Raw genomic sequence first — 27,684 nt, 5'->3', positions numbered from 1 at the left:
TCACCAAAAGCTCTTGTTCCGCTTTTACTGAATATATCACCAGCAGAGGTTCTGAGGTTCCACTTAGTAACCAGGAGGTACATGAATGTCAACCATACAAAGACCCTGACCTACTCAGCTGCATCCTCCTTTATCCAGCAGCTCTACTGCAGCACTGCAAACTCTGTTCAAGTAACTAGCAGCCTCAATCTGACTTGTTCTTCAATGAAAGCATCAGCTAAGCTGCCAATTCCATGTGTGAAGCCAAGTTACTACAATGATAGGGCAAAGTCAGTCAAACCACCAAATAAAGTAACTTCGACCAAAAACACTGTTCAGTGAAACATTGTATGGTACTGGCACCTGTAGATTTTTACAGCAAACAGCTCAAAATATACCACTCCTAATTCAACCAAGTATGCAATAAATAATTAACCTAGGTATATATTTACATTAGTATGCAAGTAAAACACATTATGGACAAAAAAAAAACACCCCAAACAAAAAAATTCCCAAAATAAAATCACACTAAAGATTTGTGAGCAATATATTCATGGTTATCAGCTAAGAAAGGGAGGAGATATTCCCAAAAGGAAGATGAAAAGGAAAAAAAAAAAATATCAGAAAATAAAAGAACTACAGCAGATGACTGCTCAGCCAAAAGCCAAGTGACTAAAATGATAGAGCTTAACTAACCACATGACAGGGAGCGATGGGGATTTCACTATCTTTGTAAAAAGGAAGAAAAAACATTTAGAAATTACTGACGTAGTTACAGTCAAGTTTTGTTCTGCATTAGTTTTTCAGTAAATCTGCCTTCACACTTATCTCCTAAACGGCTCTTTATACCCAAAGCAGCAACACTGGATACAGTGGGAGAAACACGGGGTGTAACACACTTTCCACAAAACAGAATGTAGAGGCATCTGCCTAAACCGGGACTTATCCTTTTTCTTCAAAGATACTGAAGTGTTACACGATTGTTTGTCTCAAAAATGCCGGCGTTTGGCACAGCATTAATTATCATTTTCTTAACTGCCTACAAATTTCAAATGGCTACATTTAAAACAGTGTAACAAGTAATTTTTGAAGTGACCATCTGTGTCTGGATGCAACCATTCTGTAGTTTGGACACAGGAGTCAGGGACAGGAAAAAAACTACCTGAGAAGGTGGCAACAACTTTATATAATTTCCATTTTACAAACTCACTTTTCTGCTTTCCGGCTAAATTTTATCAGTGAAATCCACCAAAAGGGAGTAATTTTGTCAAAGAAAGCAAAAGAAACACTGTGAAGACACCCAAAACCTGCACACACTGTTTTTCAATAGGAAAAGAAACTCACCCTCTGTGACGGGACCCCTGATTATGCTGTCTGGATCTAACTCTTCATGAGACAGGAACACTCTAAGGCGCTTCAAGGAGACACTGGCCTGCATGGGAAAGGGATGCAAAACTTTCTTACACTCTGCTCATTATACTCAAGAGGTTGTTGTTTTGCACCACATATACATTACTTCATTATTATGCACCCCTAATCCCTCCTTAAATCCACTGCATAGTTGCTTGGATAGTCAAACTCGCACTTCCCAAACCACAGGAAAGAGTTGATTTCAGGAATGCCCGTTCGCCGTAACCAGGATTGACAATTTTGCTTGCACAGCACTTAACACACAGGAAATCCAAAGCTCCCCTTCTGAGGCGGCTGAATTTCACCAGCGGACATTCTCTAAGCACAGGAATGTAATCCTTCCACCCAGTGGCTACTTCTGTGCAGAAACACCTGTTAATGATTGAAGACTTACTTCTACTATGCTGCTGATAACCACAGGAAGCATGTTCAATGGAAACCTGAGGATGTTGAATAACGCTAGGGAAACAAACGCCTTCTGAGCATCCAAGATGTTGTTCTTGTCTATCGTGACGTACACAGCAAACGTGGACAAGGCAACCTGAAACAAAGTGCAGTGGTTACAGTTAGGGCAACGTTTTTTTAAAGTCACTAACTCAGGAGTCCCACAGTCTGACAGATGGAATCAGAGGTCTACAAATCAAAGACAGAGTAACGTTCAGGTAACTTCCTTGTTCCTGGTAACACTTTCTGCAAAACAAACATTTGATGTAAATCTATTGTTGTAAAAAGTTGTTGATGGCTCCTCTTGGAACAGTGTCTAGTGCTCACTTTCTTCATACAGTTAGGATAAAACCACAAATGTCCCAGACTATTTGTGGTCACATTGCAGGAAAAGGGAAGGAGAGAAACGATCACTTGTCTTTCTTGCTGCTCTCTTTCAGTTTTAAGGTATGCCCCATGGTACCAGATACTGGATCAGTAACATACATAGAAACACCCCCAATGCTAACCCATTTTACATTTTGTAAAGACTACCACAACCCTACATCTCCAAGTACAGCCCACTATCATGGACAGATTGTTTTCCAAGAAACTGGAAATGTTAGTGCATTACAAAGACAAAGCCTTATAGTACCTAAAGAGTTCATAAGCTTCAACTGTCAGAAAAACATAAGATCCACGCTGAACAAGAAAATGACGTTGAACCACTGTTATCATCAATCATAAGCTATAAAAATATTTCAAAAAATCCATACACCAATTTAATTTTTTCTAAAATGTGTTGATTAAATTGTAGTAAAATTAAACTTAACAAAATGTCACTTTGGGATATATTCCCTTCTTAATTTTTCTTCCATGGTAACACCACTAACACCTTGGTATATCACAAGATCCAGCAACATTTTCCCACAGACTGCCACTTAAAAAACAAGAAATCAAGGTAGGCTGACCTTCAGCATTCCCACTCCCACAAGACTTGAAACAATGTGCTCAAATGCCCAAGTAAGTGTCTCATCTAAGCACAGCATCCATTGAAGACATTAGTATTTCTGTTAAAAATCTGACTGCTGTGGAGACATGTATTGTTCTTTGAACAGCAGCTGACTCAGCTGTGCCTGGTAAAGTAGCTTGTTTGTACAGTCCTTAGTTTGGACAACCCTATGCCAGGAAGAAAGCCCTCCCACAGAGACCAAAAACAAGGCCAGGTCCAAAGAATAACCTCACAAGCAGCATGTCTGCAATCTTGTGTTACCAGCAATTAGTCTGAAATACACCCTTATCAGCACACACAGCAGTAGGGGAGGTACCACAAATTGAATAGTCTCCTGACACCATTATTAAACAATGTTTTAAAGAGCCCTGGCCACAGAAACACGAGAAGGAGCAGAGGAAATAAGTTTTCCATGTCTGAAGTGCTTTCAGGTAGGCACTTGCAACAATTCTTTAATCAGATGTTCAGAAGAACATATATCCATAAAATGGGATGTTAAACAGCAGCCTTACACTTCAGGCTGTACTTTTTCTGCCCCAGAGACATCACCTCCCCATCCCCTCCCACCCCCGCACTCCCCCCCACCCCGAGGCAAGGACCATTGCCAACACATTCACAATGTGTGCTGAAACAGAGCTACTGGCTAGGCAAATTGTCTTCTCAGACTCTACAGAACAGCATCAAGGAGTCCACCTGCAGATTTTTATTTAGAAACTTCATTTAATAATATATTTACATTAAAACTAGCTCAGACTTCTTTTAGAAAAGCATTTGCTTAAGAATGCAGCTGATATTTCCTACCCAGGGCACTGCTGCTTCTGCCTTTCATCATGCCCAAAACATAATATAAACACTAAAAATGTTTGTGGGAAAGGAATCTGAGACTGGAAAGTACACTTAAACACCTTCAACTGGAACAACACATATTTTATCCTAATGTAGTCAAGGCTTTTATTTGCTTCTGTACACAAAAGCAATGGCCCCTTGTTCTGATAGGATCTGAAGCAATTTTGATATGATCTCACCCTTCTCTCCCTTTTATTAGTTTAAATATAAGCTAACCACAAACAGTGGGGATGTTTTCAAATATCAAGAATTATTTTTAAAAAAATATGATCTGAAGCAATCCCAGGGTATGCAATGGCTTTACCTCTCCACATGTTTCTTAAACAGATGCTGAGAGAACCCAAGCCAGAGGTACACTTGGTGCACAATGTCCCACTCGAGGACTCTTATCTAAGGACCTGCTGCTATCAGAAAGATGCTGAAAAAGAAAGGAAGTTTTACTTGTCAGCCACAGCTACCACCTGGAGGGTACTGTGCTCATTAGTAGCCTCTTCTAAATCTGACAGTACATTGAAATCTTAGGTTCTTCAAGTACACTACCAAAAACAGAGAAGGATGCAGAGAAAGTTTTTATTCTTAAATACTTCGGCCAATACCTTCTAGAATACATCCAACTGGATGTTACTAAGTTTCAAAGAACACAGTAGTGCCTCTTCATAGAGAAGCAGAAGACATGTGTTCAATTTCACACCTCTGCAGAGGGCATTCTGACTCTTCCGCTCATTAAAAAACAAAACCAAAACAAGTTCCCATGCATTGGCTTGGAAATCATGGTCCCAGAAAGGAGAGCAGACTTTTACATTCGTTTCACTTACCAAAAAAGGAGCACAAACCCAAGTGAAGGTTGCCATTGCAGCAAGGTAAGCAGATTTTTTTAGGACTTTGAGTTCTTTTTGTCTGATCTCTAATACCTTCTCTCTGAAGGCTAATTCCCAAGCATAGAGTTTCAGAACTTTAATCCCATTGAGAATTTCATTCATCAGCTTAATTCTGTTGTCTTTGCTCTTCATTTGAGCCACCTAAAAACAACATTGCAAAAAATAATTAGCAGAGCACAATGCTTGGCAGAACCACAAAGTTCTAAGCTTTGTATTTTGCAATAGCAAAATTTACCTCATTATCATCAAAAGCTTACTAGCTTCCCAAGCAGGAAATCTGAGATGCTATCTGAACAAACAAATATGCAGAATTAATAAGATGTTTTAAACCAATTGAAAGAATGCTTCATGCAACTAAAAATCCAAACCATGATCAAAGCAATTGTGACACTGGTTTAAGTGGGATTAACCCTGCATCAGGGAGCCCTGGGACTCAGGTTCCTCTTAGGTACAATATGCAGATAAAAAAACCAAGCCACTAGAATCAAGCTTCAGTGATGTGCAGTTTGCATCTAACCTTAGACCAAATGTGGTTTTTCATCATTTTCAGCACTAGAAAGTGTAAGTAGAAGCAAAAAGCTTTCTACTCAGCCATAAGAACGCTGGTTCTTCAAAAATTTCCATCTTCATAAAGTATTTTAATGAGGGCAGTGCAATTTTGAAACAATGTTCTGACTCAGCACTAGGCAGTCAGTAGACTGCACCAGTACAGCTATCCCAGACAGCTGTTACCAACGGCAGTGTGGCTGTGACAGGCTAGAACACCCCTGCTTCTCCCATGGAGGAACCAAATACTGTGGTATATTTTGATGAGCATCTAGAGCTAAAAATTTTCATTTACATAGATCAATCTTTTCTGACATTCAGTAAATTCAGTTCGTAGTGAAGTCTGTACCATGGTGAGGCTGCTGGAAGTAGTTCTTGCAGTAAAAAACATGAGAGTTTGAGTCTACATTTACTTCTGGGCGCTCTCTGTAACAAACTGATCCCCTCTGAATAAAATCAAAATCCACTAGGGACCAAGAACAGGAAACTAGTAAGAATTCTTCTTCCTCATCCCTTCAAGGGGGGAAAAAAAAAAAACAACCCACGCCACCAAACCAAAAAAAAACCATCACAAACCAACAACGCTGCAACCACCATCCTCAAAGCGTGATTATTTCACTCATTACAGTTCACTAGGCAGACAGTAGTTTACATCTGCACTTCAGTTCTTAGGCAGTAAGTTAATAACCACTAATTCCAAACCGATCACTGGGCATTTAATGAAGCTGGCTAAGCTGCTACCTTGGTCTTAACTACTGCAAAATTTTCAGACCATTATATACAGATAAGCTGAAAGGCCAAAATATACACGAGTTTGTTTAGTCCACATACACAAGAGCTGTGACCTTTCCTTCCCTCCCCTTTTTTTATGGGATAAATAGAGGAAGGGAAAAAATTTTAAAAGGACAAACCTCAGGAACAAGTCAAAGAACAGAACATGATTCTTAAAAACACACTGCCGCATATATAAAGATTCTAACCTGATAGGTTTTTGTCTTCATTGCCATCACAGCATTTATCGGAACCAGAAGGATCATGACAGCCACACCTGCCAGGACTGAAGGACCTAAATTCTGAAAAGCACTTAGTTGTAAACATTTACTCAAACTCATTTTTTTAAAATCTTGGGTCAAACCACTGCATATGCTACGGAAAAGCATTCTGAAATAACTTTTCCACCTCTTCTTCCCTTTTCAAGAACAGCTTGGGGGAAGAGGAGGATCAAGCATGGGCTTGGTTTGACCTTTTTTTATTTTTGAAACAAACATACACATATAGCCCCCACATAGACAGATCAATAGCTACATATACTGCTCTGTTTATATTTATTTATACACACATACAGAGATCTTCTAATGTTTTCCAGTTTTTGCTGGTTTGTCTATTCTTCTGAACTAGAGACCCATGCAAGGGCGTGACCAACTTCTTGGGGAATTTCATCACCTTTCTGATGGACAGTGAGAACTGGGAAGAGTCAGTCTACTGACTGTCTGGATTATAAACAGCAAGCATCTCATATGGCGACTCTCAGAGTGCAGAACCAAGACCACTTTCATTTAAATCAAGTGAGATACTCTAGGTGCTGCAGTCCCCCAAAAGATAGTAGCTCCCATCTGCATCCTCCCCACATCCACTCAGATACACAAATTAAGAACCTCCTGCCTTCCTTTTGACAGCAGTGACAAAAGCAGCTCTGAATGGCTTCTACACAAACAGCATTTTCTCCACACTGCTTAAACCCTCTAGTGGTCTGAACAGCTGTCTGTACTTAGGACCATAGGAAGCAGCACAATGCCAAAGCCAAAACAGGGAACAAGACACAATACTCACCTGCCACAGTAAGTACAGTGCTAATATCACCTGGAGAGGTGCAGACCAAATCATGTTTATATAGGTAGCCAAGTCCATGAATCTCTGAGCGTCCACAGACATTAGATTCACTATCTCACCCACAGTAGAAGTCTTTCTAGCAGAATTTGTGATAACAAGTGCCTAAGTGCAGAATAAAAACAAAATTAAAAAAATGAAGGCAACATGAAGGAAGACCTACTCATTTGCATTTTCTCCACAGAATTCAAACGCTTTACAAAGCTTCATCTTTAAAATTACAAGCAACCCCTTTCCTACTTCATATTCTGTTTACTCTGCACAACTTACAAAATGCAAGTTGTATAGCTTGAAGCAAGCAGCTGGATTTAAACTAAGAGTTAAAGACAACAAGCAGTCTTTGGGGTTAGGGTTGGTTGGTGGTTTTATTGCTTGGAGGCGTTTGCATGTTTTGTTTTTTAGTTTAAGAAGCACAATCTTCACTTTTCATCCCACATTTTTCTCACACAGAGCAATTAGTCCACAGCTGTCTAAAATGTTCCAGCTTATTCCAAGATGATGTGGCACTGCTGCTAAATCCCAAAAGAAGCTGTAAATGTAGAGGCATCTTAATTTCTGCACAAACTGAAGCAGTTTCACACCTCCAGCCTAAATGAGACAAGGCTTCTTGTTTGGCAGCAGGGAAAAAGATGATGCCTGAACTTTAACTAGTAAATTAGAAAACTGCTCTGTCTTAAAGGCTTTCATTTATAAGTTAGATACACTCTTATTTCTATTAAGAGTTAGGAATCAGCCTACCAGAGTCTCCTAACTACTTTAATTATTCAGACTTAAGCAAAGCATTTGCACAGTCACTGAGAGGTATTGTCATACATTTAAAGAAACACCTACCTTTCGATAAATTACACCAACAATAGCAGTTTTGAGCCTCATTCCAGTTACAAAGCAAATATGAAAATACTGGTGAAGAATCAGCGTCTGAAGACAGGCACAAAGAAACAGCAGCCCTGTATAGAAATAGCCTTGCCAGTTTGGAGCAGCTTTGTTATTTACAAAGTTGATGAGCAATCTGTGGAGAGAAGAATTAGCTCTCTTGGTAAACACAAATCAAAATGAAACATCAGGGTTACAATCTTAAGATTATTCTAAAGATTAGATGGGTCATGCAAGAACCCAAGTACCAAACTAGGATAAAACACTTAAGCAAACTTCTTAGAAATTGGAGATCGTTTTATACTACCACACATCACCCCCTTCTCCTGTGTACTACTTTAAAACAAAAAGTATCATATACCTTACACGTACAGCATTCCCTTGGAGGTACACTAAAAAGTATCACACTCCTCCAGCTAAAATACAACTGCTTACAGTTGTTTTACTTCTTCTGACCTTCAAGCAATACAACTGCTCCTACCCTCTTAGCTCTCTCCTGCTTCACGTACAATCAATACAGCTTAGAATTAAATAAACTCTCCTGCTACTGTTGATTATGTTCTTGCCTGGCGTTCCTAGTGTTGGAAAGGAACGCACAAAGTCAAACATTTACCACCAATGAACCGAAACCATTGTGTGATTGGTCTCTAACTTGCATGACAGCTCTTCCCCATTGAGCCAGCCAAAGGCAAAACACCTTGGCAAGTGAAATACCAGTGCATTTTAAATTCTGCCTGCATACTTTTAATACAATAACAAAGTATATAGGTCTTACTTCAGAATTTCGGGGCCTGCAAACATCAAGAGATCATGTGCAGCTTTAAACAGGAAGCTCATGAGAAAATATGGTCCAAAGGTTTTATATAACACCTTGAATAAAGATGCTTCAGAGCTCTTCTGAGATGGTTTTATAATCAAAGCTTCAGCCTCTTCTGTTACATCACCATTTGAGTCACTTGATTTTTGCTGCTTTTTGGGTGAGTATAACATATTTAATGGTTGCCTGAAATAAGAGTAAGTACATAATGTAGCCTTTATTCAAGCATAAAGCTAACTGGAAAAATGCACAGTACACAAGTGAGATGCTTAGGAGCTGTTGCCCTTCTCAATAGTTCAACCGTGTTTTACTGTCAATCAAAGATCTTTTTAATCATACAACCATAGCTAAATGAACCAGCCATTCAGAAATGTTCTTCTTTGTAGGGAGAGTTAACATTCCTGAGGAATGAGGAACACGGCCATAACCTGTGTTAAACTTAAAGAGCAAAGGACATCATTAATCTAGAACCCAGTGTGCTGAACTTTCATCAAAATCAAGGCCTCACTGTACCACAGAATTAAAAGTTTGCAGTCAGATTTATGCCAAGTCATGGTCAATGGACTGAACACATTCATTTCATACATCTGGCTTATGCCAAACTACATATGGCTTGTCTGAGGACAAGCTGTATGTGAAAATACAGTATGTAAGCAAGCAAGCAATTTTCCTTCAATGAAAAGGTATTTCTATCTGCCACAGTAAAGGATGATAAAAGTATGCTGGAAACTGCAGGCATGCAGTCTTTCTAATTTTAGTCATCTGGCTTAGATGCCCAGCCTCCCTACATAGTCAAAAGGAAAGAAATAAGCTTCTCACTTTTGCACCTTGAACTGCCCTCCTGAGGCTTCACCAACTACAGAGGGAGCCCAAGCTCCTCAATTGTGTGGCTGAAGTTTCACTGTGTGGGAACATAACCCCCCCCAAGAAAACACACACACATCGAAACTAACAATAATCAGCTTCAGATCATGACAGACTAAGGGAAAACCTGATGCAGTTCTTCATAAAGACAACACGCAACACCCTACTTGGTTCCTGTTTCTGTACACACTGAAGGCCTTACAAAAAAGCAGGCTTTGATAATAGATGACAAACACCTCTAAGTAGAGGCTGAGTAACCTGAGCTTTTGAACCTCTTGGAAGAACAGCCAGCCAGGAAAACCGAACCTACCTCTTGGTCTTTGCCCACTCTTTCGCCCAGTTTCTAGCCAAACCTGGCACGATCTCCTCCGATTTGTCCTCTTTATTTAATGACCACAAATCCTTGGCTTCCAAAGGTCTCCGATAACCCTGAACCATCAACCTGCATCAGAAAGAATCAGCACTATATATTTAAGAACAATAAAGATGTGTGTGTATATATATGACATAAGACAGTGGTCCTTACACGCAGCCCCAAAACAGAGTCGGCTCTTCACAAAAACGCATGCAAGAACAAAAGCAGCAACACAGGTCCAGATGCTAAAACATATATCCTCCTGTCTTAACCGTAAGAATGAGACACCAAAATATCTAAGGAACCAGGATATGCCACTGAATTCAACTTTCACGGAAAATAAAAGAAAGGATGATGTGATCTCATTTTAAAATCAGACAGGCAATTAATATTCCCTTGCCTACCAAGTTTCTAAATCATTATTAGCCTTTAATTTTACAATGCAATTCCTTTCATCTAGCCTTCTGTTGGAACTCCGGCCAAGTACCAACCACAACTACACACCAGTATTATTACTTCACATGGTTTTGTGTTTTAATTCACAAGAACATGTGTTATGATCAAATCATACAGCACAACTAAAGCAAAGTTAACGAGGAGAAAAAAAAAAAAAGAACCTACCGGACAAAAAGAACTAACAGTTCTGAATGCCTACATTTCTAAATATAGCAGTTATTTTCTACCTTTTTACATTTCCCAAAGAAAATTTTATTATTATATTCCTTCAGCAAACGTACTAAATATGTACCAGACCATTTAAAATTACAGAGACCCTACAAAGGAAGTAAAACAGATTAATCAAATTTGCGGAAAAAAAATATCAATTTAATCTATCTGCAAAACAACCAAAGTTATTATTGAATGAATAATTGCTAATTTAACTCTGAAAGCAGAATCCTAAAATGCCATCTAACTTTAATGCTTTATGCATCATCTTGATCTTACCCAGTGATCCACCAGAATGTGATTCTGGAGAGAAAAGAAGCACTGGACTCTGGACATGGATTCTGAAGGAGAGAAAAAGAAATCAATTCATACACAAAATGACTGGCACGTGGCCAAAAGGAAAAAAAACAAGCAGAAGAGGTATTTTTAAAATGTCCTTTGTTCATATTATTTTTTTCACATTACTAAACTTGTCGTTTATGTGTTGAGAGCTTGTTCAGAAAACACGAGCACAGCTTCAGGGCTGTTCAGCAGACTAGACCACTGGGACACAGGAACAGCAGTGCTCTGTAACAACAACGCAATTGATAGTTGAGGGAATTTTATAAGACAGTGCAGGCCAGACAATCTCTCAAGGCGTCATGATCAGTTACCACCTGTATCACTGCAAGGTATGCTATCATATATGAGTAAATCTGTTAATTAGGTAGAGTTAGTCATAAATGAAGAATTCAGTTCTACTGTTCTAGCAGTTAAGTACTGTGACTCCATCAAAACACATGCACAAATGAAACAAAAAAAAAAATAAAATCATTTGTAAACTCCAGAGACAACTCCCAAAACATCCCTTAAAAACCCTTGATCTCATTGATCAATAAGCATGGGAACCTTAAGTATCCATTAAGGTACACAGCTAGCTCGTATTCTACACCCAGTGCAATGGCTGGCCATTTTAACTACTCTCTCCTAACCTGGTTGAATTAAAACAGCAGAAAGGGAAGGCTGGAAGAATTTCAAAGGCACAAAAGATGATTTACTTGCAGAATTCCACTGCAGATTTCTCTCTTCCCTCTTCCACTGTGTTGAACAGCATCTAAATAATGCTTGTAAACCAGCTACTCCTTTGCGCGCAAACCACTAGGTTATTACCATCAACTATAATTGGAGCAACTCAGTTATTTCAATCTACAGAAGTCACCAACCATCATTAGAGTACTGCAATTAAAATAACCAGAGCCAAGCATTTCCAAGAATTGCAGTTTTCAACTTCGCTAAGCTATACTGAGCTGTGTTGTAATCAAGCTACACGAAAGACTCCAGCATTTCCTCTTCGCACAATGTTTTTTGCAGTTTGGCAGGGTACAATAACAGCATGCATCAAACAAATGCTTTTTTTGACAGGGGATGAGAGGTCCACATTTCCAAAATATTTAAACACTTGCAAAAAAATGTTTGCAAGCAAATCCAACACCATTGCCTAATGAATAAATGAAAGTTTTTAAACTCAGGGTAGTTAAAAAAAAAAAGTGGGGTGGTGGTGGGGTGTATGCCAGCAGTACTTTCAGCCACCATTCCTGACAGACAGATTTGTATTTCAGCAAATACAGGGAATACTTTCAACCTCAACAAAACTCCAAAATTTTCTGAACTTTTAGTGAAAGGCTGTATATTACTTTTTTCCTTTATACTTTTTTTAAATCTACTTGCAGGTGGAAAGTCTAAATTCAAGAGTCTGCTAGATCTTCTACTACCTAAAACTGGCCTTTATTTGCATAAAGCAAAGTTTAAAACATACTAGATTACTATTAAAATAATATTTTTTATAAACTTAAATGGTTATCACACAAAGAACTATTAATCCTACTGACCTTCCTGCCAGATAGAATGAAAACAAGTTGTAACAAGTCTGGACTTATGTAAACAAAGCAAAAACAAACAAAACACATTGTTTGACTCCTATATACATCAGCTTCTACATCTTAGAAAATTCATGTAGTTTTTTTGGCATAAGTAAAAATATAATAAGATTTTAATCAAAACTTACAAACATTTCTGGTTTGGAAATACTCTGAAGAAGGGAATAAAGCAGAATTTAAGACTGACTAACATGACTTGCTTTGTTCTTTTCCCCATTATAACATTCAACACACACACCACTCAGGAAAAAAGGGGTTAAAATTTGATGTCTGCTCTATTTCCTAGAGACACTCCTAGAAATAGCCCCCTGTGATCTCATAGCACCTTGTAAGTATTGTAACCACGATCAAAGCAGAAAAGGAGGTTTCCATAAATCCACAGTATCCTGTCAGATACATTTCATCCCTGAATGAGATTAAAAGAACCCAGAGACGAAGAGGATCCGAAGACTCAGCAGTACACTCTCCCCTCCAGGCATACACGTGCAGACCGTCTGCCAGTGGCAATGCAGAGCATCACCCGCACACTGGATAGGGACGGAGAAGGTTAACTGTGGAATTCCTTAAGTGAAACTGGTTATGGACCTTTTCCACAGCTACAGACAACTTATTTCCGCCCCTCACACATTTCACACCTCCCTTCATCAGTTAGTGCCACCTAACATCCATCAAACCAGAATTACACCATATAAATAAATACAGGACTGCGATTTCTAAACTTGGCACATCTGAACTCTAGGCAGTGACAGGTGTCACTCCACTGTGACTCACGAGGTCTAACCCAGACTAAGCAAGCAGTGTAACGATCCAGCATCCTTCAGGTCACCTTAGATCCATGCCACACAGCTAGCACATATGATTAAGAATACATGCCAAAAAAATCATGTCTAGGTAAAAGTAAATTTCAACATCCAGACCACCCTCTAACACTAACTGCTCTTGCAATTGAACTGGTTAAATTCTTACTTCACACAAGAGAGTCCAATACAGAAATCAAATGCATCTATCCATATTCACAAGTTTTCCAGGTATAGATTCTTCCCCACCTTCATGAAGAAGGGAATGCACATCCTTATGAGCTACTGCCTGCTGAATGGTATCAGATGACTAGCACGACAACATTTCAAATCAGTATTCCCCACCAACTGCCAGAAACACTACTGAATGTAAATACATGTGACTCAACCTTCAGGAATGACTGAAACAGTATTTTTGCTCTCTTAAATACAGCCCACTCTGTTTTGCATATTATGGGCTTCATCTTCTGTGTCACCAACTAAAGGATAGAAAGAATACACTATTGCGAACAAGTCAACATGATTTGACTTTTTTGGCATCTGGGAGACTATGGCACTGTAACTCATTGTACAGAATATCACACATATAATACTGAGCACTCAGTACAGACTGAACACTTACAGGATCATTTACTGTTTCAGAAAACAAAGGTGGTCGTTCTGGTAAACAACACAAGATGAGCTGTACAAGTAACAGGATGAAGTAGATGCAGAAGGTGACATAACGAAACGCATCCACTTCAGCACCCTACAAAAGAAGGTAATGTTCCAATTAGAAGACTTGAGGAATTTTTTTTAAGACATGTTAATATTAAACATAAAACATCTCTTTACTGTAAATTCTGCAAACTACATAAATGTTACACTACCCGCCCCATGCAAATAAAAGTCAATGTCTATTTTAGTAAAGGGAAGATAAAAAGACAGGGGAAGGAGATGAAAGATACCATTTCTTTTTAATTAGTCCTGCCATAAACACACAAGCATGGACTTCTGTGAAGAAGTTCTCTTTAAGACACTGTACCGACACAGCATGCCCCAAATTGAAGTCAAGGTATTCTTTACAGGAACAAAGCATTTATGCACTGAGTAGTAAGGAGTTTTCAAAGCAAATTTGTTGATTAGTAAGTACACACACAGAAAAGAAGAATTAGAGGAGCAGAACTTGGGTTACATTTTGCTGCACCATGCTCAGATTCCAGAGGTTCTTCCATTTTTTAGACTGGGACTGATACATAAAGCATAATCCACAGAAATCAACACACAGGGACAGATGGACGGGGACACACACATCAACAGTAAAATCCCACTAACAACAGCTGAAGACAAAAATTGCCTAAAAGTTCTCAAAATTCACAATATGGCTTAAAGGTTTCAAGAAATAAAAGTGATTTGCCATTTTAAAGCACATTTAAGCTCCACAGTTTATCTGATATTTGAGTTGGCCTTACTATAAAGCAGACTGATGCAAAATGTTTCACTTGTGTGCTTTCGTTTTGTCTCAGCAGATGAGACCACATTACCATCAAACCAAGTGTTTCAGGAAATCCACTGTATAATCAACAGGAAGACGACAAACTCCCAGAACAGTTTCATATCAAAGATTATATGCTTGTATTGTACTCATGCAGACACATCCCCTTTCTGGAACAGCTAGCAGAATTTTCTTGGCAACTGTTGCTACAGTTAAGATCACTATGAATTTCACTAGCATTTCAAAACAACAGCCATTAAGTCTTGCTTGTTTTGTTTTTATAACCTAAGGAATGAAGGTACACTGAATGGATCATTCACCGACTTGACTGGCATAATTAGCAAGCAACTACTCTATTACTGCAGCATTTGGGATTATTTTCAATGAAATGAGGCTAGCAATCACTTACCGTGTTTAAGGCATGTTTTATTTTGGATCTAAACACCACTGTGGCACATGACAATGAGATGAGCCAGAAAATAGTCATTACACCTGAAGACTGGACTCCTTTTATTCTTTCATATTGTATTAAAAATGTGGCAAGCAACTGTGGACAAATAAGATAAAAATATATTCACAAGCTTTAAGTTTTAAAATACGTTATACACATACAAAAAGCACTACACTAAAGAGTGCTTATTTAATATTTTAAATCCAGTACCTCCCAGACATTCTAACACCCAGAGATTTTAAGTGTAATTCAAAAATACGTTTAAATAGGAAATTCTCTGGAACAGTAAAGGTTAGAAGTAGACAAAAAAAGGGAAAAGGAATATGTACTACATAGAAGTAAGCAACCTCATACACAAAAGCACTGTCAAAAGCTGCCAGTCTTTAACTCTTTACTTTTCTGGTTCTACATCACGAATCAACAAGCAATTATAGTGACACTGAATCATTTCAAGTATTTTCTGGCTAATTCTTTTTAAAATAAAAAGATTTATTTCCATATAAGCCACAACACCAAACAAACACTGACCAAATATTCTGTTCCTGTATTTTGTGTGCTTTCAGAGTCCTTTAGGAAGCTGGTACAATTTAGTAATCTCACTTGGCCACTGCAACATGCACTTTCAATCCGCCTGACAAAAGCTTGACAACTGCATTATTAAGAGACCACAAAATATTTAACAGCTTTTGCATCTGTCAGTATGTCAGAGCTTTTTCATTTGGTCAGTATGTTGTCAGGGCTCTTGGGGTTTTTTGTTTATTTTTCTTTTCTGTTGTTGTTGTTATTGCTGTTGGGGTGGTTGCGTCCTGTCCTGTCCACTCCTTCAGCATCATGCTTGATCACTATCATTCCAAGTCTGGCATAAATGTAAAGCAACCAACAACGAATGAATAGCAAGACATTTTCCTTGAAATGCAGGCTGCAGAGATACTGGTGTGAAAATAGACAATACTCGATCACCTAGGAAGAGTGTTAGCTGGGGACACTTACTTGCCTCCTGTGGCACTTAAGACTTTCCATCATGCCATCAAATAAAACAAAGAAAATGCGTACTAAAAAACGTTAGATGCAGGACAGTTTTTAATACAATACTTAACAATGCAATGCCTTTCACAGTCTTTTATCAAGTTCAATGTGATTTGTGTTATCTAGGTTTAATCAGGTCTCTCGACTCCTCCACCCCATGCTTGAGTGAAGCTATTAAATGAACGGTAGCTCAAGCCTGCCAGAGTAAGGCAAGACAACCAGCACTGGCTTGTGCGCTGATATGCAACACACTGAGCACAACTGGGTGCGTTCCAATTTTTTTAAATAAAAACAAACAGACATTTCAGAGTCAATATTTCACAGTTCAACGGCAGATTAATTCTGTATGTAAAGACTGTAGCTTAAAGAATTACAACACTGTGAATAATACTAAGACACGGGTTATTGCTTAAGGCTTTGCATGAACACAGGCCATAACAGAATAACTTACCATTGTTATACCCAACACTGTAGGCGTAACGAGAAAAAATGGAGGTCGAAAAATATTTTTTCTTTCCCAGAAAGAGTAGAAAAGGTCTGCCCAGCAGACTATCCACAGTATTAAGCCCAAAGCCTGTAATACAAAAGTGTATTTCATCCATCAGCCCACACAGATTAGGCAGCATAATATATACATGAACACTAGATGTTATGTGTTAGTAGAAGAGGAGTCATAATCAGACCATCACTTTTGGGCAATTCTACAACATGCACAAAGGAGTAATTTGGCTTTACCTATTGGATTCACACTGGAAGAAAAAAGTTTATTAATTTTTAGTACCATATAATTCAGTTTATTATGAAGCAGAAAGCTGACGAGTCTCAACCCTGAATAATAGATTGCAGAGACAAAAACTCTGTAATACACCATGCTATTACAGCCCTCCTTAAAATTTTTCATTTATTCCACAGGGGGGGTAAAGTAGTAAAGAAATATTAAGTATCTATTTCACAACAGGAGTGGAATAGAACACCTGCAGCAGTTCTAGAAATCTATGCAATTTACCTCAAGCAGCTGACAAGATAATAAATTCTTTTTATTACTGAGAAAAAGGCCTTGAGATTTCAGTTGACCTAAAACAGCCTTCTCCAACAGGTCTTACAAAAGATTCGCATACTTTTTTGCTATGTCAGAGTAAATTTCAGAAAGCCTACTAATAAAAGGGCAATGGAAACATATAAAATTTGGAAATCAAACACCAACAGAACAAGTTACAGCTGAAGTGTGCACACAGATCAAGATCAGTGCTCAATAAAAATAGTGTGCTAAAACATTACTGAAATAGACTCAAGACTTCCAGATAAGTTTAATAAGTTCTGATTTTAAAGAGTCACGTACTGTTTTGGCTTTGTTGAGGTTTGACATTTGTATGTATCCTCTGTCATGACAACGAAGGTATAGGAAGTACACTGGGAAGCAGACCCACAGGTAGATGCAAGGAATACAGACCAGGACTGTGTTCTGAAAGCACTGGGTGAAGTCTGGATTTTCTGTGTGCCATGTCAGATTCCAGTCCTGGGGAGAGAAAACTGATCGAGTTACAGTAAAAGCAAATACAGATATTCAGTATTTAAAAAAATAAATAGCCCCCATCTGCCTTATTCTGTATTTCTTCTTGTGTATTTATTCCCACTCATATTAAACTAGCACCATTCTATGAGCTTGTCTCCGTATCTAATTTTATTGCATTTTTTGTGGTTTTAAACCTTCACAAGATGACATTAGTGTCACTTTTGTTGGTTATACACGGTTATCATAACACATAACTCACTCCAATGTAACACTGGGATCTTTAACAGTATTAATGAAGGATTTTTACATTATCATTGCAGAAAAATAACATGTCAATGCCAGCTACCTCCCTTTATAACCACCGTGCATGTATGTATAAACACTCAGATACACCACATGGCCAAATTTCAGTGTGGAAACATTATCTGGCACATAGTAGAAGTGAACAGCACAAGCCAACATCACTTCACTACTTGTAAAGTAGTCTCATAGCTCCCAAGCTGTATGCAGCAAAACCAGTTAAGACTTTCTGGAAATTCATAGTAACAGGGCATAGAACCAAGTAAAAGGCTCACCCATGCAGCTCATTTCCCACTCGATAGAATTCAATGTTTTCCTACTTCTCTCAAAACAATTCTCAAAAACAAGATAAACTGTCATAGAATCAAACCAAAACTGACACAGTAGTAAAAACGTGATCACCATTTCCATTATTGGTACACAACTATTTACAATGACAAGCTATTTAGTAAAATTAACTTCCACATCATATTTAAGACTGGCTTAAGTGAGGGAAATCTCTTGCAGGAAGTTTTAACTTAAAATTGCTGACTTTGCTGTAAAATTGTCACAAGGGACATTTCCTCCCCAAGTGCTATAGATTTCTGACTCTCCAACAGATTGATGCAACACAGAGATACTGCTGCTGCATATGGACTGCAACATGCAACAGCTGAAGCACAGCTCACAGGTTTCTGTTTAGAAGCCACACAGCCAAGAGGAGCAGTCCCATGCCCAAAGGCTTCTTAACTATATAATTTTCAGTTGCAAAGCATTTTTTCAGATGGTTGTACAGCTTATAACTGTACAGAATACCAGTACCACTACTGGGACATAATGACAGTCTGTAATCTTTCTCCTCCATAAAAACCTAAGCTGGTCAGAGAAATAAAGTGCCATTATCCAAAATTTATAGATGAGGAAACAGAACCAAAAAGAGCTGTAGTGCCTGCCCCCCCTGTTCCAACATCAGAGCTGGAAACAGATGCCACTGCTCAGAATTGCCACACTTCCATCTTTATTTGTCCCCATCTTCCACTGATCATAAACAGCTGCAAACACAATTACAAAGAAAGGAAAACAGATCTAAAAAGAGGTGGAAGTTATACCTGGAAAAAATTTCAGCTTGAGGCTAACCAGACATTACTTTATCATAGCACAGGTTTCTCCTTAAATCTGCCCATTCCATATTAAGACGTTTTGTTGCTTTAAAAAAAAAACCGACACCACAAACCAAAAATAACCAACCTCCTTTTGAAAATGTATTAACAAAGATACTTTCTTTCCCCACTTCCCACAGTTAGATACAACAGACAGTATCCACAGGACACATTGCTGTTATTTTTCTCCTCTAATTCCAAAGCATTCTAAAAATTCTTCGCATCATACAATTTTTATCTCAGTTTAAGAAAAAATAAATCTCCAAACTTAATACTGCCAATTCAAGGAAATTAACGCTGATAGAGCGTAAAAATGCCTGGTTATGTTTTAGTGTATCTGCATAGAGGTCACTTAAGTTGCTCATGACAAGGCAGCAGCTGTGAGATGCTGTGGGCAACCCACATGCTTATTAAGTTCCCTGACTGCATAACATCATCAGAAATTTCAGCTGAGTCATCCTTACATTTAGCCACCACACAAACATTTTTGGCTTTGTAAGTCCCAGCTGCTTTGCCCCAGCACAACAGCCAAGAAAAAGTCTTATGACTGCAGAACAGTGTACAATTAATACATTCAGATAATTAACTGACAGGATGTAATCAGCTTTACAACAAACAAGAGCACTGACATAATTTTATCGAGTAAATTTTTGGAGATCTACACACTGCTTCAGAAAGTTACTAAGACCCCTTTCCAGTGTTTTTAAGTGCTTGCTGTAAAATGAATCAGGCAATTACCAGAAAGGACAGAGCAGGTAATACACACATCACTGCCACACAGCTAAAAAAAGAAAAAAGTGCTGTATACATGAGTGATATGCATATTTGCTGGAAGATATCCTAAAAACACATGCAATCTTTCATTTGATTTTCATATTTGCAAGTTATCTGGAGGTGTTTCTGCATGAAAGGCAGGAGGGTACAACAAAATGGTACTTCAGAGTTAAGAACAGAAAGTCAGGACAAATGGGCGGTTTGGGATAAGATTACTGCTAGAACTTAACAGCTACAGCAACATCAGTGTATCTTCTTTCACATTTTTCCAGGATTTGATCCAGAGGCTGTTGATAAAGAATATGTTTGCTTAGTTCAAATACACTATTCTTCTCTGTAACCAGAGAAATGGCTACACACAGATGAGATGCAGAAACCCCTTCCATTTTCCATTCATTTCAGGTGACAAAAGGTGAGGAAAACATGCATGAAGAGACAGACATGGTGGCATTTTTTCCTGCCGATTCCCTAGGTGCAGTTCTCTCAGGCTACACCTACACAAAGCAGCAGCGCAGACAGCAACAGAGTTGTAGACACCCAACACTCACTACTGAGCACCCAACGTCCTCACAGCCACTGGAGCATGTTTCCCAGTCAACGCCTCTCCAAAAGGTGCTCTGGCCACGCTCGACTGAGCCAACAGCAGGACAGGGAACTGTCAGGAGGTCACACCAGAAGCAGGCTCCCGGTCTGAACTGAGATGCTAATGACCTCAGTGGGCAAAGTCAGGAGGAACTCAAGTCTGTTACAAAAGGGAGGCAGACCCTAAGTTCTACATGGAGGATACCACAGCTTCATAAGGTTCAGCTGTGGCTGGAAAACATCACTCTCATCATGAAACCAACACGTATACATATTCAAATGACAATGTTCAGTTACACAAGTCTAGACTAGCTCTGCGAGTTTAAAGTACATGCTTTTCCTTTGCTTTATATAAACCCAGTTTCAGATGTGGTTTTTTTTCTAGCACAAACCAAAATTCTTCACAAATCAATGCAAAAGCATTTACTGAAGCAGACCTTTGTATTTAACAGACATTAATTGGCAAATTAATGACGTTACCTGACTCAAGTTTTAAAAACACTATTTTAGCAAGTTCTATTAAGACACTAAGTTGCCCCATTTTCACATCACAAAGATTAATAACAATTTTCACTGACTGATCAACTAACCCTTTTACTTTGCAAGAGCACATCAAATGACAGAGATCCAAGTATCCATTCAAAAGCCTACACAAACCAGCAGCCTCCTGACATGAAGGAGGAGGAGGAGGAAAAAAGGTGTTAGGTCTTAGCTATCAGACTGCATAACCTGGAAGCCTTCAGTTTAAGCTATAGCTACAAGAACCCACAGGAGACAAATCAGTGTGATCCTTGTTCCTTTCTTGGCAGAGGTTGAGAGAGAAAGAGATGTGCTGTTGGCTTCAGTTTAGACTACTCCAGAAGAACCACACCTCAGATGGTTGGTGTTTTTTACCCTTTTAAAATCCCCGGATAATTGTCAAGTTTCCCAGAATAGTAAACGGGTACTTTTAAATTTCATCTAACCTATTTCTCAGTTTCCATTTCCATCACCAGCACTGTGGCTGAAGAAAATACCAGTCCGCAGGTTTTATGCCTGATAGCATGTTTTCTCTTATGCCACAGAAAAGCTTCCTATCACATTTGAAGTGAAACCCTCTATCTACAAGAGGAGCACAAAAAATGTTTGGCATTCCCCAGAATCACATGGACCTATTCACAGGTAAACCACTTAACAGCGCATAAACTCTAGGAAAATAAAGAACTATATTAATTCCTGTCTAAAATTTCAGGAACAGGCAAGATAAAAACATTGGCAGTAGGACTGTAAGACGAAATTGCAACACAAAAGATCAGTTATTCTGGCTCTGCCGAGGGAAGGAAGCCTACAGGGAAGCTGTATGCCCTAAGTGTGCCTAATCTGAGGAGTAACAGGATTTGACACTGGATGGGACCTTGTGGCTGGCTGCCTCTCTCCTGGCAGCCAGGAAAGGCTGATAATGTTAAGTAAGCAGCCAGTGGCCGCCTGTTCTCACATCAATAATCCTACTTGACCCACAACACATTTTGAAATTCTCACTAGCAGAAATTGAGACAAAAATCTCTGTTTCATACCTGCTGTGCACAAGTGTGCTAGAGATGGGGGCTGCCAACCACACCGTTAAATCCACCTGCGTGAACCAGCTGTGACTGAAAAATGACTTAAACATTACCACACACCTATGTAGAAAATGAAATCACAAAACCACATCACAATCTTATTATCACAGTCAACACGCCTTCAAATGGAGTTTGACGCTGGCATCAGTGTATACCCATGACTTTGATATCACCCACAGAAAAATCACCTCCTTTGTACTACCAAGATATGGTTTCTCTATCTTACTTCCCTAACAGTAAAAAACATTTTTCATTTAATGCAATGCTTACATTTAGTGGAATGCAAGTAATTAGGTCTCTGGGGCACAAACACTGTAATTGCACCTGACAACTTTCATTATAACATCATCACTTTCTCATTGAAATAGGAAGTAGCACAATCTGGCACCTCTAGATATCATATTAAAAAGTTCCCCAGGCTAGCATCTATAAACCCACGAGCTGACTCAACCATTCTCCCTCAGATGCCACAAGGCCACTGACCTATAGCCTATACTGTCTAGGACAGCAAGTTTCCTGCTTGCCTCATCTGGCTGAGCCTACAGCCTCAGAAGAGCTACTAGCATCAGTGGACAACGGGGGGTGGGGGTGCAGAAAAGGACCTCTCCCTTTAAAGCTGCTTTAGAAGAACTCTGGCTTTGCTTTAACAAGTCCCTGATACCACCATTCTCCATCAAAACCAACAGTGAAAACAGTGGCACTGTTGACCACACTGAGAATTAAGGTAACCAATGACCTACAGAGTGATCCAAATTTTGTAATAGGTTAGAAGGAGGTCTGTTTTCAAGTGATGAAATTAAAAGAGCTCTTCAAAGTTATGCAGTTTGCCAAGTAAGTTTTATTCAATTTATTTTTAGAGATTTTGAAAAAAAGACTGAATTTATGTTCTCGAAACACTAAATATAGCATCTGGATTCTGTTGTTCACATTTTGGAAGCTGATCATGAAACACGTGCTGAAGCTCATCATTTCTCCAAGAGCACATTTAGAATAGAGCCTACCAACAAGCACAATCATACAGAGTCTTCAGCAGCACATCTACCCTGCTGTGCTTTACTGTTCAGGCTAAATCACAAGAGGTGGCAGGTTGATAAAACCAGCAACAGATATTCATCCAAGAAAAATACTCCAGAACTCCCACAAAGAGCAGCAGAAACACCCACACCTGCACCTCTCCATTCTATCTCCCGATATTTACAGAAATAAGCAGCAGACAATAACAATATACCCAACAGTGGCAAACAAGGCACTAAATGACACCACAAGCAACCATCACAAACTTCCTATTTGCATGTTTACAAGTCCTTTAAAAATACTATGCATATTAGATTAAAATTATTTTGGGAAAAGTACTACCTGCATTACAGGATCCAATGGCTCTAGAATCAATTCCAGATGAAGCAACATAATAAACAAGGACAAACATACCTTTCCACCTTCGTTGACATTTATTTCCTCTAGCTTTTTTTTTTCATAATAAACAAGAAGTTACCCAAAATGCACAGATCTCTCCTGTGACACAATGCAGTAGTTCTTGCAATTAAAGTTAGTGCAAAATGTACAAGGAAAATGGTACCTTTGCTGTTATGCACCCCAAATTAACTCATGCTGCATTTAAATAAATGCTTTCAATACACCGCCAATTCCTTTGAAGACCTCTACTAGCTACATGAAATCAATGGTTTACTGGTTTATTATACCATTTAAGGATATAGTCAGCAAACAAAAATTTAAAATACCCGTACAGATTTTGCAATAATATCTTTCCAACAGCGACTTCCTATGCTTAATGAAAGACAGCCAGGAGTGATTTTTTTATTTTTAGAACACAAACCCAGGATTCTACTAAAAAGCCACACAACCACACTTGACCTCATTCTTAGACCTCCACAGACTCTAAGCATTACTTCTGCAAGGAAAAATGATAGAATTACGCTCCTGCACAGCACTACACCACTTACCACAAGCAGTGCAACAAATGAACATAAAGTGTGCCAGACTACTGATCTGGGAAGTGACTTCAGGACTTCCTTTCATTGTCACACCTGAAGATAGATGCTTATAGCCCCACAAAGCTCTCGGGCATTTCTTCAGGCCAGTAACAGCCCAATTAGATCAATAAGTTTCTGCTTTTCTGTTCTTCTGCTGCCACAAAGGTGAAATAAGAAACATTAACGGTAATTACTGCATTGGAGTGTAAGAATTAGATTCAATCTCCAGCTCTCATGGAGATCAGATTCACCCACAGAAAAAGCACAGTTTGAGGGGGATTTTTTTTTATTACTACAGAACTAAACCTACCATGGAACTGAGGATCTTCGCCTCTTACTTGATTCTAGAGTCTTGGGCAGGGGGTGTTCAAAAAACAGTGAGAACAGAAAACATTTATCCTCATAAAACCATGAATTTATCAATATTACTGCTAGTAAATATTTAGTTCATTGGTTAAAACGCTAGTAGTGATCAGAGAAACAAGGAGCAAATAATATTTTGGCAAAAGTTTGAAAAATCTCCAATTAAGATTTTGACATTTAAGTCCTGTGTCTGAATAAAAAGCCTTAAATTATTCACAAGCAAGCCTTCTAGCGCAGCCTCCCAAAACACCACGTTCAGATCGTGGTAATCAGATCTCAGATGCAGGAAGAGACTGTGCCCCTTGTTCCTTTGTTTCGAAGTAATTCTGAAATCTAAGCTTTATTCTTATAGTCTCTTAACATTGTCACCAGACAAGATTGTTAGAACAAGGCGAGGAACATGATTCAAAAATAATAAACAGGGGTCCTAAACATTTTTGAATCATTTATATAAAGATGATTTAGGGGGAAAATACCAGTAAGTGTTTCTAGTGATGGGGAAATACCCTTGAGTTCTCATAACGTTTTCAATTAGAAATTATTTTATCAAGACTAAGTTCTCAACATTGATGACTTACATAATGCAGATTTGACTTGTTAACACAGCCAAGAAAAACCCTCTACCTTTCAGTACCTGGTCCCGAACTTCAATCAGTTGTCTGCACCTCCTCGTTCAAAAACCAAACATCAGTATTACCTCATGTTTAAAAATCCTTTGTTACAGGCAACACTGCACCAGCTGAAACAGTGTGTAAAATGACAAGAAAAAAGCATGCTTTGCCTTTGTTCCCCTTTAGCCTACAACAAGAAGCTGGTGCTAAGGAGTTGCCAGAGAACAAAGCACCTGCAGCTGTGGAATTTACAAGAGCTGATCTTTGTAATCCAAGAAGCTAAAAGCCACTGAACTACGGCTATGTTTTTGTGTCAGGGAAACGAATGACAGATTACATCGGCACTTACAAAATTAAAAAGTTTAGCCTCTTTCTACAGGCGTAGCATTGCTGTACTCTGCCATGCCTGCAAATACCATGAGACAACATCTGGCCACGTGACAACAAATGCCATTCACAGTTTCAGAATCAAAAGGATAGGGTTTACCCTGCTGTAAAGTTTTTCACTGAAATCACTGTTACTTAAAAGCATACAGGAAAAATATTCCCACTTTCATATTCTTTCTGCACCAAAACCAAGACTTTTTCTTAATAATGCAACAGCCTGTAAAATAGAGTTCAAATCACTGAGAAGTTCGAACACACCTGGGAAATAATTTTACAGAAGGACTAAGATAACAGCTTAAGTTAGGATAAACTGTATCCAAAGCTACCACAGATGCAAACAGTGAGAAAACAGTAACGCATGGAATTCTGACTCTATTAAAAGTAAGCAAAAGGTCAGTACCCGGCAGCAGGCTTTTTAGAGGTGTGACCCAGAATGACTTATGTGCAACCTGGGTTAACCTTCACTTAGTCCCAGTTTAGCACAGTGTTTCAATGTAAACTGCATTGTAATTTCATGAAACAGCATTAGTTACTCAGGCATTTTGCTGGGGTTTTTTCCTCATTTAACTTTTCCGAGCAACCTTGAACTGACAGCTGCAGAACGACAGGTTATCTGCTAAGGAAAACCCCATCAGCAACAGAGTATCAGGCATCATTTTCCTGTACTTCCCTTAAACCAATCTATTCTGGATCAAGAGAGGAAAGTTTAACTTCTATGAAATTTAGACCCCTGTTTACATGACCAACAAAAACATTTTACAGGTTTAAACAAGAAAAAGCTGACAAGTAAGTTTCTGGCTTTCATTGCTAAAAAACCCAATGACAACCAAGCCACAAGAATCAGTATATCAGCTGTTAATTATAATAAAGGCACCAACATGTGTAAAGTTTTTTTTTGTTTAACACTGCTACTGCTGCTGCTGCTCCTTCTCCTCTGTTCCAAATGCTGTCCACATATGACCTTTCTATGTCAGCAAATATAAGTGGTTTTCTGATCTGCATACTCTTTAAAACTCTGGTCACAAATGCATTCATAAATTGATACCTTTCCAACTAAAGGAAGAGTCTAAACTTGTAACTTTTATCAAGCTCACTCAGCACCACTCTTGCAGCACCTCAAACTCCCTCCTCCCTAGCTCTGCCACAAACACACTGAAAAAGCACTAAAGACATATCTTACAGTGCAAAAAGCTCCAGTTCCAAGACACAGGCTAATTTACTGCTTATCTAATGCATGAAAGCACAAGCCACAGAACTTCTGAACACGAAATTACTCCTTACATAAGAAGACCAGTTTTCCTTCAGAAGTCTATTTCAGGAAAACTATCAGTGTCCCAGTGTCCTCATAAACAATGTAAGCATAGCAGCTGTTTATGTCATACAGTATCACTTCACAACGTCAGCTAATCATCATAATGAATTAAAGAATAATAATTTTATTTTCTTAATAAAAATCCCATCAAGCCACATTATAGCCTTGGAAGATCCTAACATGTCTGTAAGCAGCTGAGGCTGGTGGATCTCACCTAGCTACAACAATGTCAACTCAAATACAAAACATAATGTCTTTCAACAAACACTGGAGAAAATACACTTATTAAGGCAGACAAAACATACCCAAAAGCCTCAGACAGAACTCTACACAACAACAAGGGAAGCAGACCCCAATCCCACCAAGCTGGTCCCTGGATTTTGCGTGCAAGGCTCTGCCTCGCCTTTCCTCATTAATTTTGTTTATCTCCTGCAGTTTGGTTCCATATGAAGAAGTGCTAAACCTAGAACATTGTGTGGATGTAATGTCTTTACTAACAGAGAAGAGGCTCCACAAAAGCTTTCTGCACCAACAGGAACAAAACAGGCTCGGGTTTACACAAGTAGACATTGCTTGAATCATTACAGGACTCTAGTTTTCAAAACAAAACAGGAGATGAAAACTTGCTTTTCTCCTAGAAGTGAATGAAATTACTTGCTTTCAACCCTTCCTCAACAACCAAACACCCAACCAGAAAAATGTGGAAAAAAATTTCCACTAAGTTCCCACCGAGATGAACTAGGAGTTAATTTCTATCTAAATTAATTAAAAAAAACATAATTTATTTTCTTGTAAAGGACATGATAGGAGCTTATATAAATGCAAGTAATTTATTTCACATTCCCTTAAGTATAAACAAGAACCTCAAAAGTTTCAGATTTTATTTGACTTACA

General features: G+C 38.7%; 1 protein-coding gene across 5 annotated transcripts in view; it reads right to left on the bottom strand.

Annotated features, from left to right (window-relative positions):
- Positions 1 to 27,684, bottom strand: part of ABCC1 (ATP binding cassette subfamily C member 1) — a 62,898-nt gene that overhangs the window by 30,912 nt on the left and 4,302 nt on the right. For all 5 annotated transcript variants that reach the window (XM_040592092.1, XM_040592091.1, XM_040592089.1 and 2 more), the window contains exons 2-14: positions 17,560 to 17,736; positions 16,672 to 16,794; positions 15,153 to 15,290; positions 13,892 to 14,017; positions 10,836 to 10,897; positions 9,846 to 9,977; positions 8,630 to 8,857; positions 7,813 to 7,990; positions 6,925 to 7,086; positions 6,075 to 6,167; positions 4,486 to 4,689; positions 1,784 to 1,930; positions 1,324 to 1,411 (exon numbers count right to left, since the gene is read on the bottom strand). In XM_040592092.1, coding sequence (XP_040448026.1) covers positions 1,324 to 1,411; positions 1,784 to 1,930; positions 4,486 to 4,689; positions 6,075 to 6,167; positions 6,925 to 7,086; positions 7,813 to 7,990; positions 8,630 to 8,857; positions 9,846 to 9,977; positions 10,836 to 10,897; positions 13,892 to 14,017; positions 15,153 to 15,290; positions 16,672 to 16,794; positions 17,560 to 17,586 — 1,708 coding nt within the window. In that variant the 5' untranslated portion in view covers positions 17,587 to 17,736. The remainder of the gene's footprint in view (positions 1 to 1,323; positions 1,412 to 1,783; positions 1,931 to 4,485; positions 4,690 to 6,074; positions 6,168 to 6,924; positions 7,087 to 7,812; positions 7,991 to 8,629; positions 8,858 to 9,845; positions 9,978 to 10,835; positions 10,898 to 13,891; positions 14,018 to 15,152; positions 15,291 to 16,671; positions 16,795 to 17,559; positions 17,737 to 27,684) is intronic.

Source organism: Falco naumanni, chromosome 4, assembly GCF_017639655.2.
Source record: "Falco naumanni isolate bFalNau1 chromosome 4, bFalNau1.pat, whole genome shotgun sequence".
In the NCBI taxonomy this organism is placed as follows: Eukaryota; Metazoa; Chordata; class Aves; order Falconiformes; family Falconidae; genus Falco; species Falco naumanni.
Note: the sequence above shows the minus strand (reverse complement) of the source record. Positions and strands in the feature narration are given on the sequence as shown.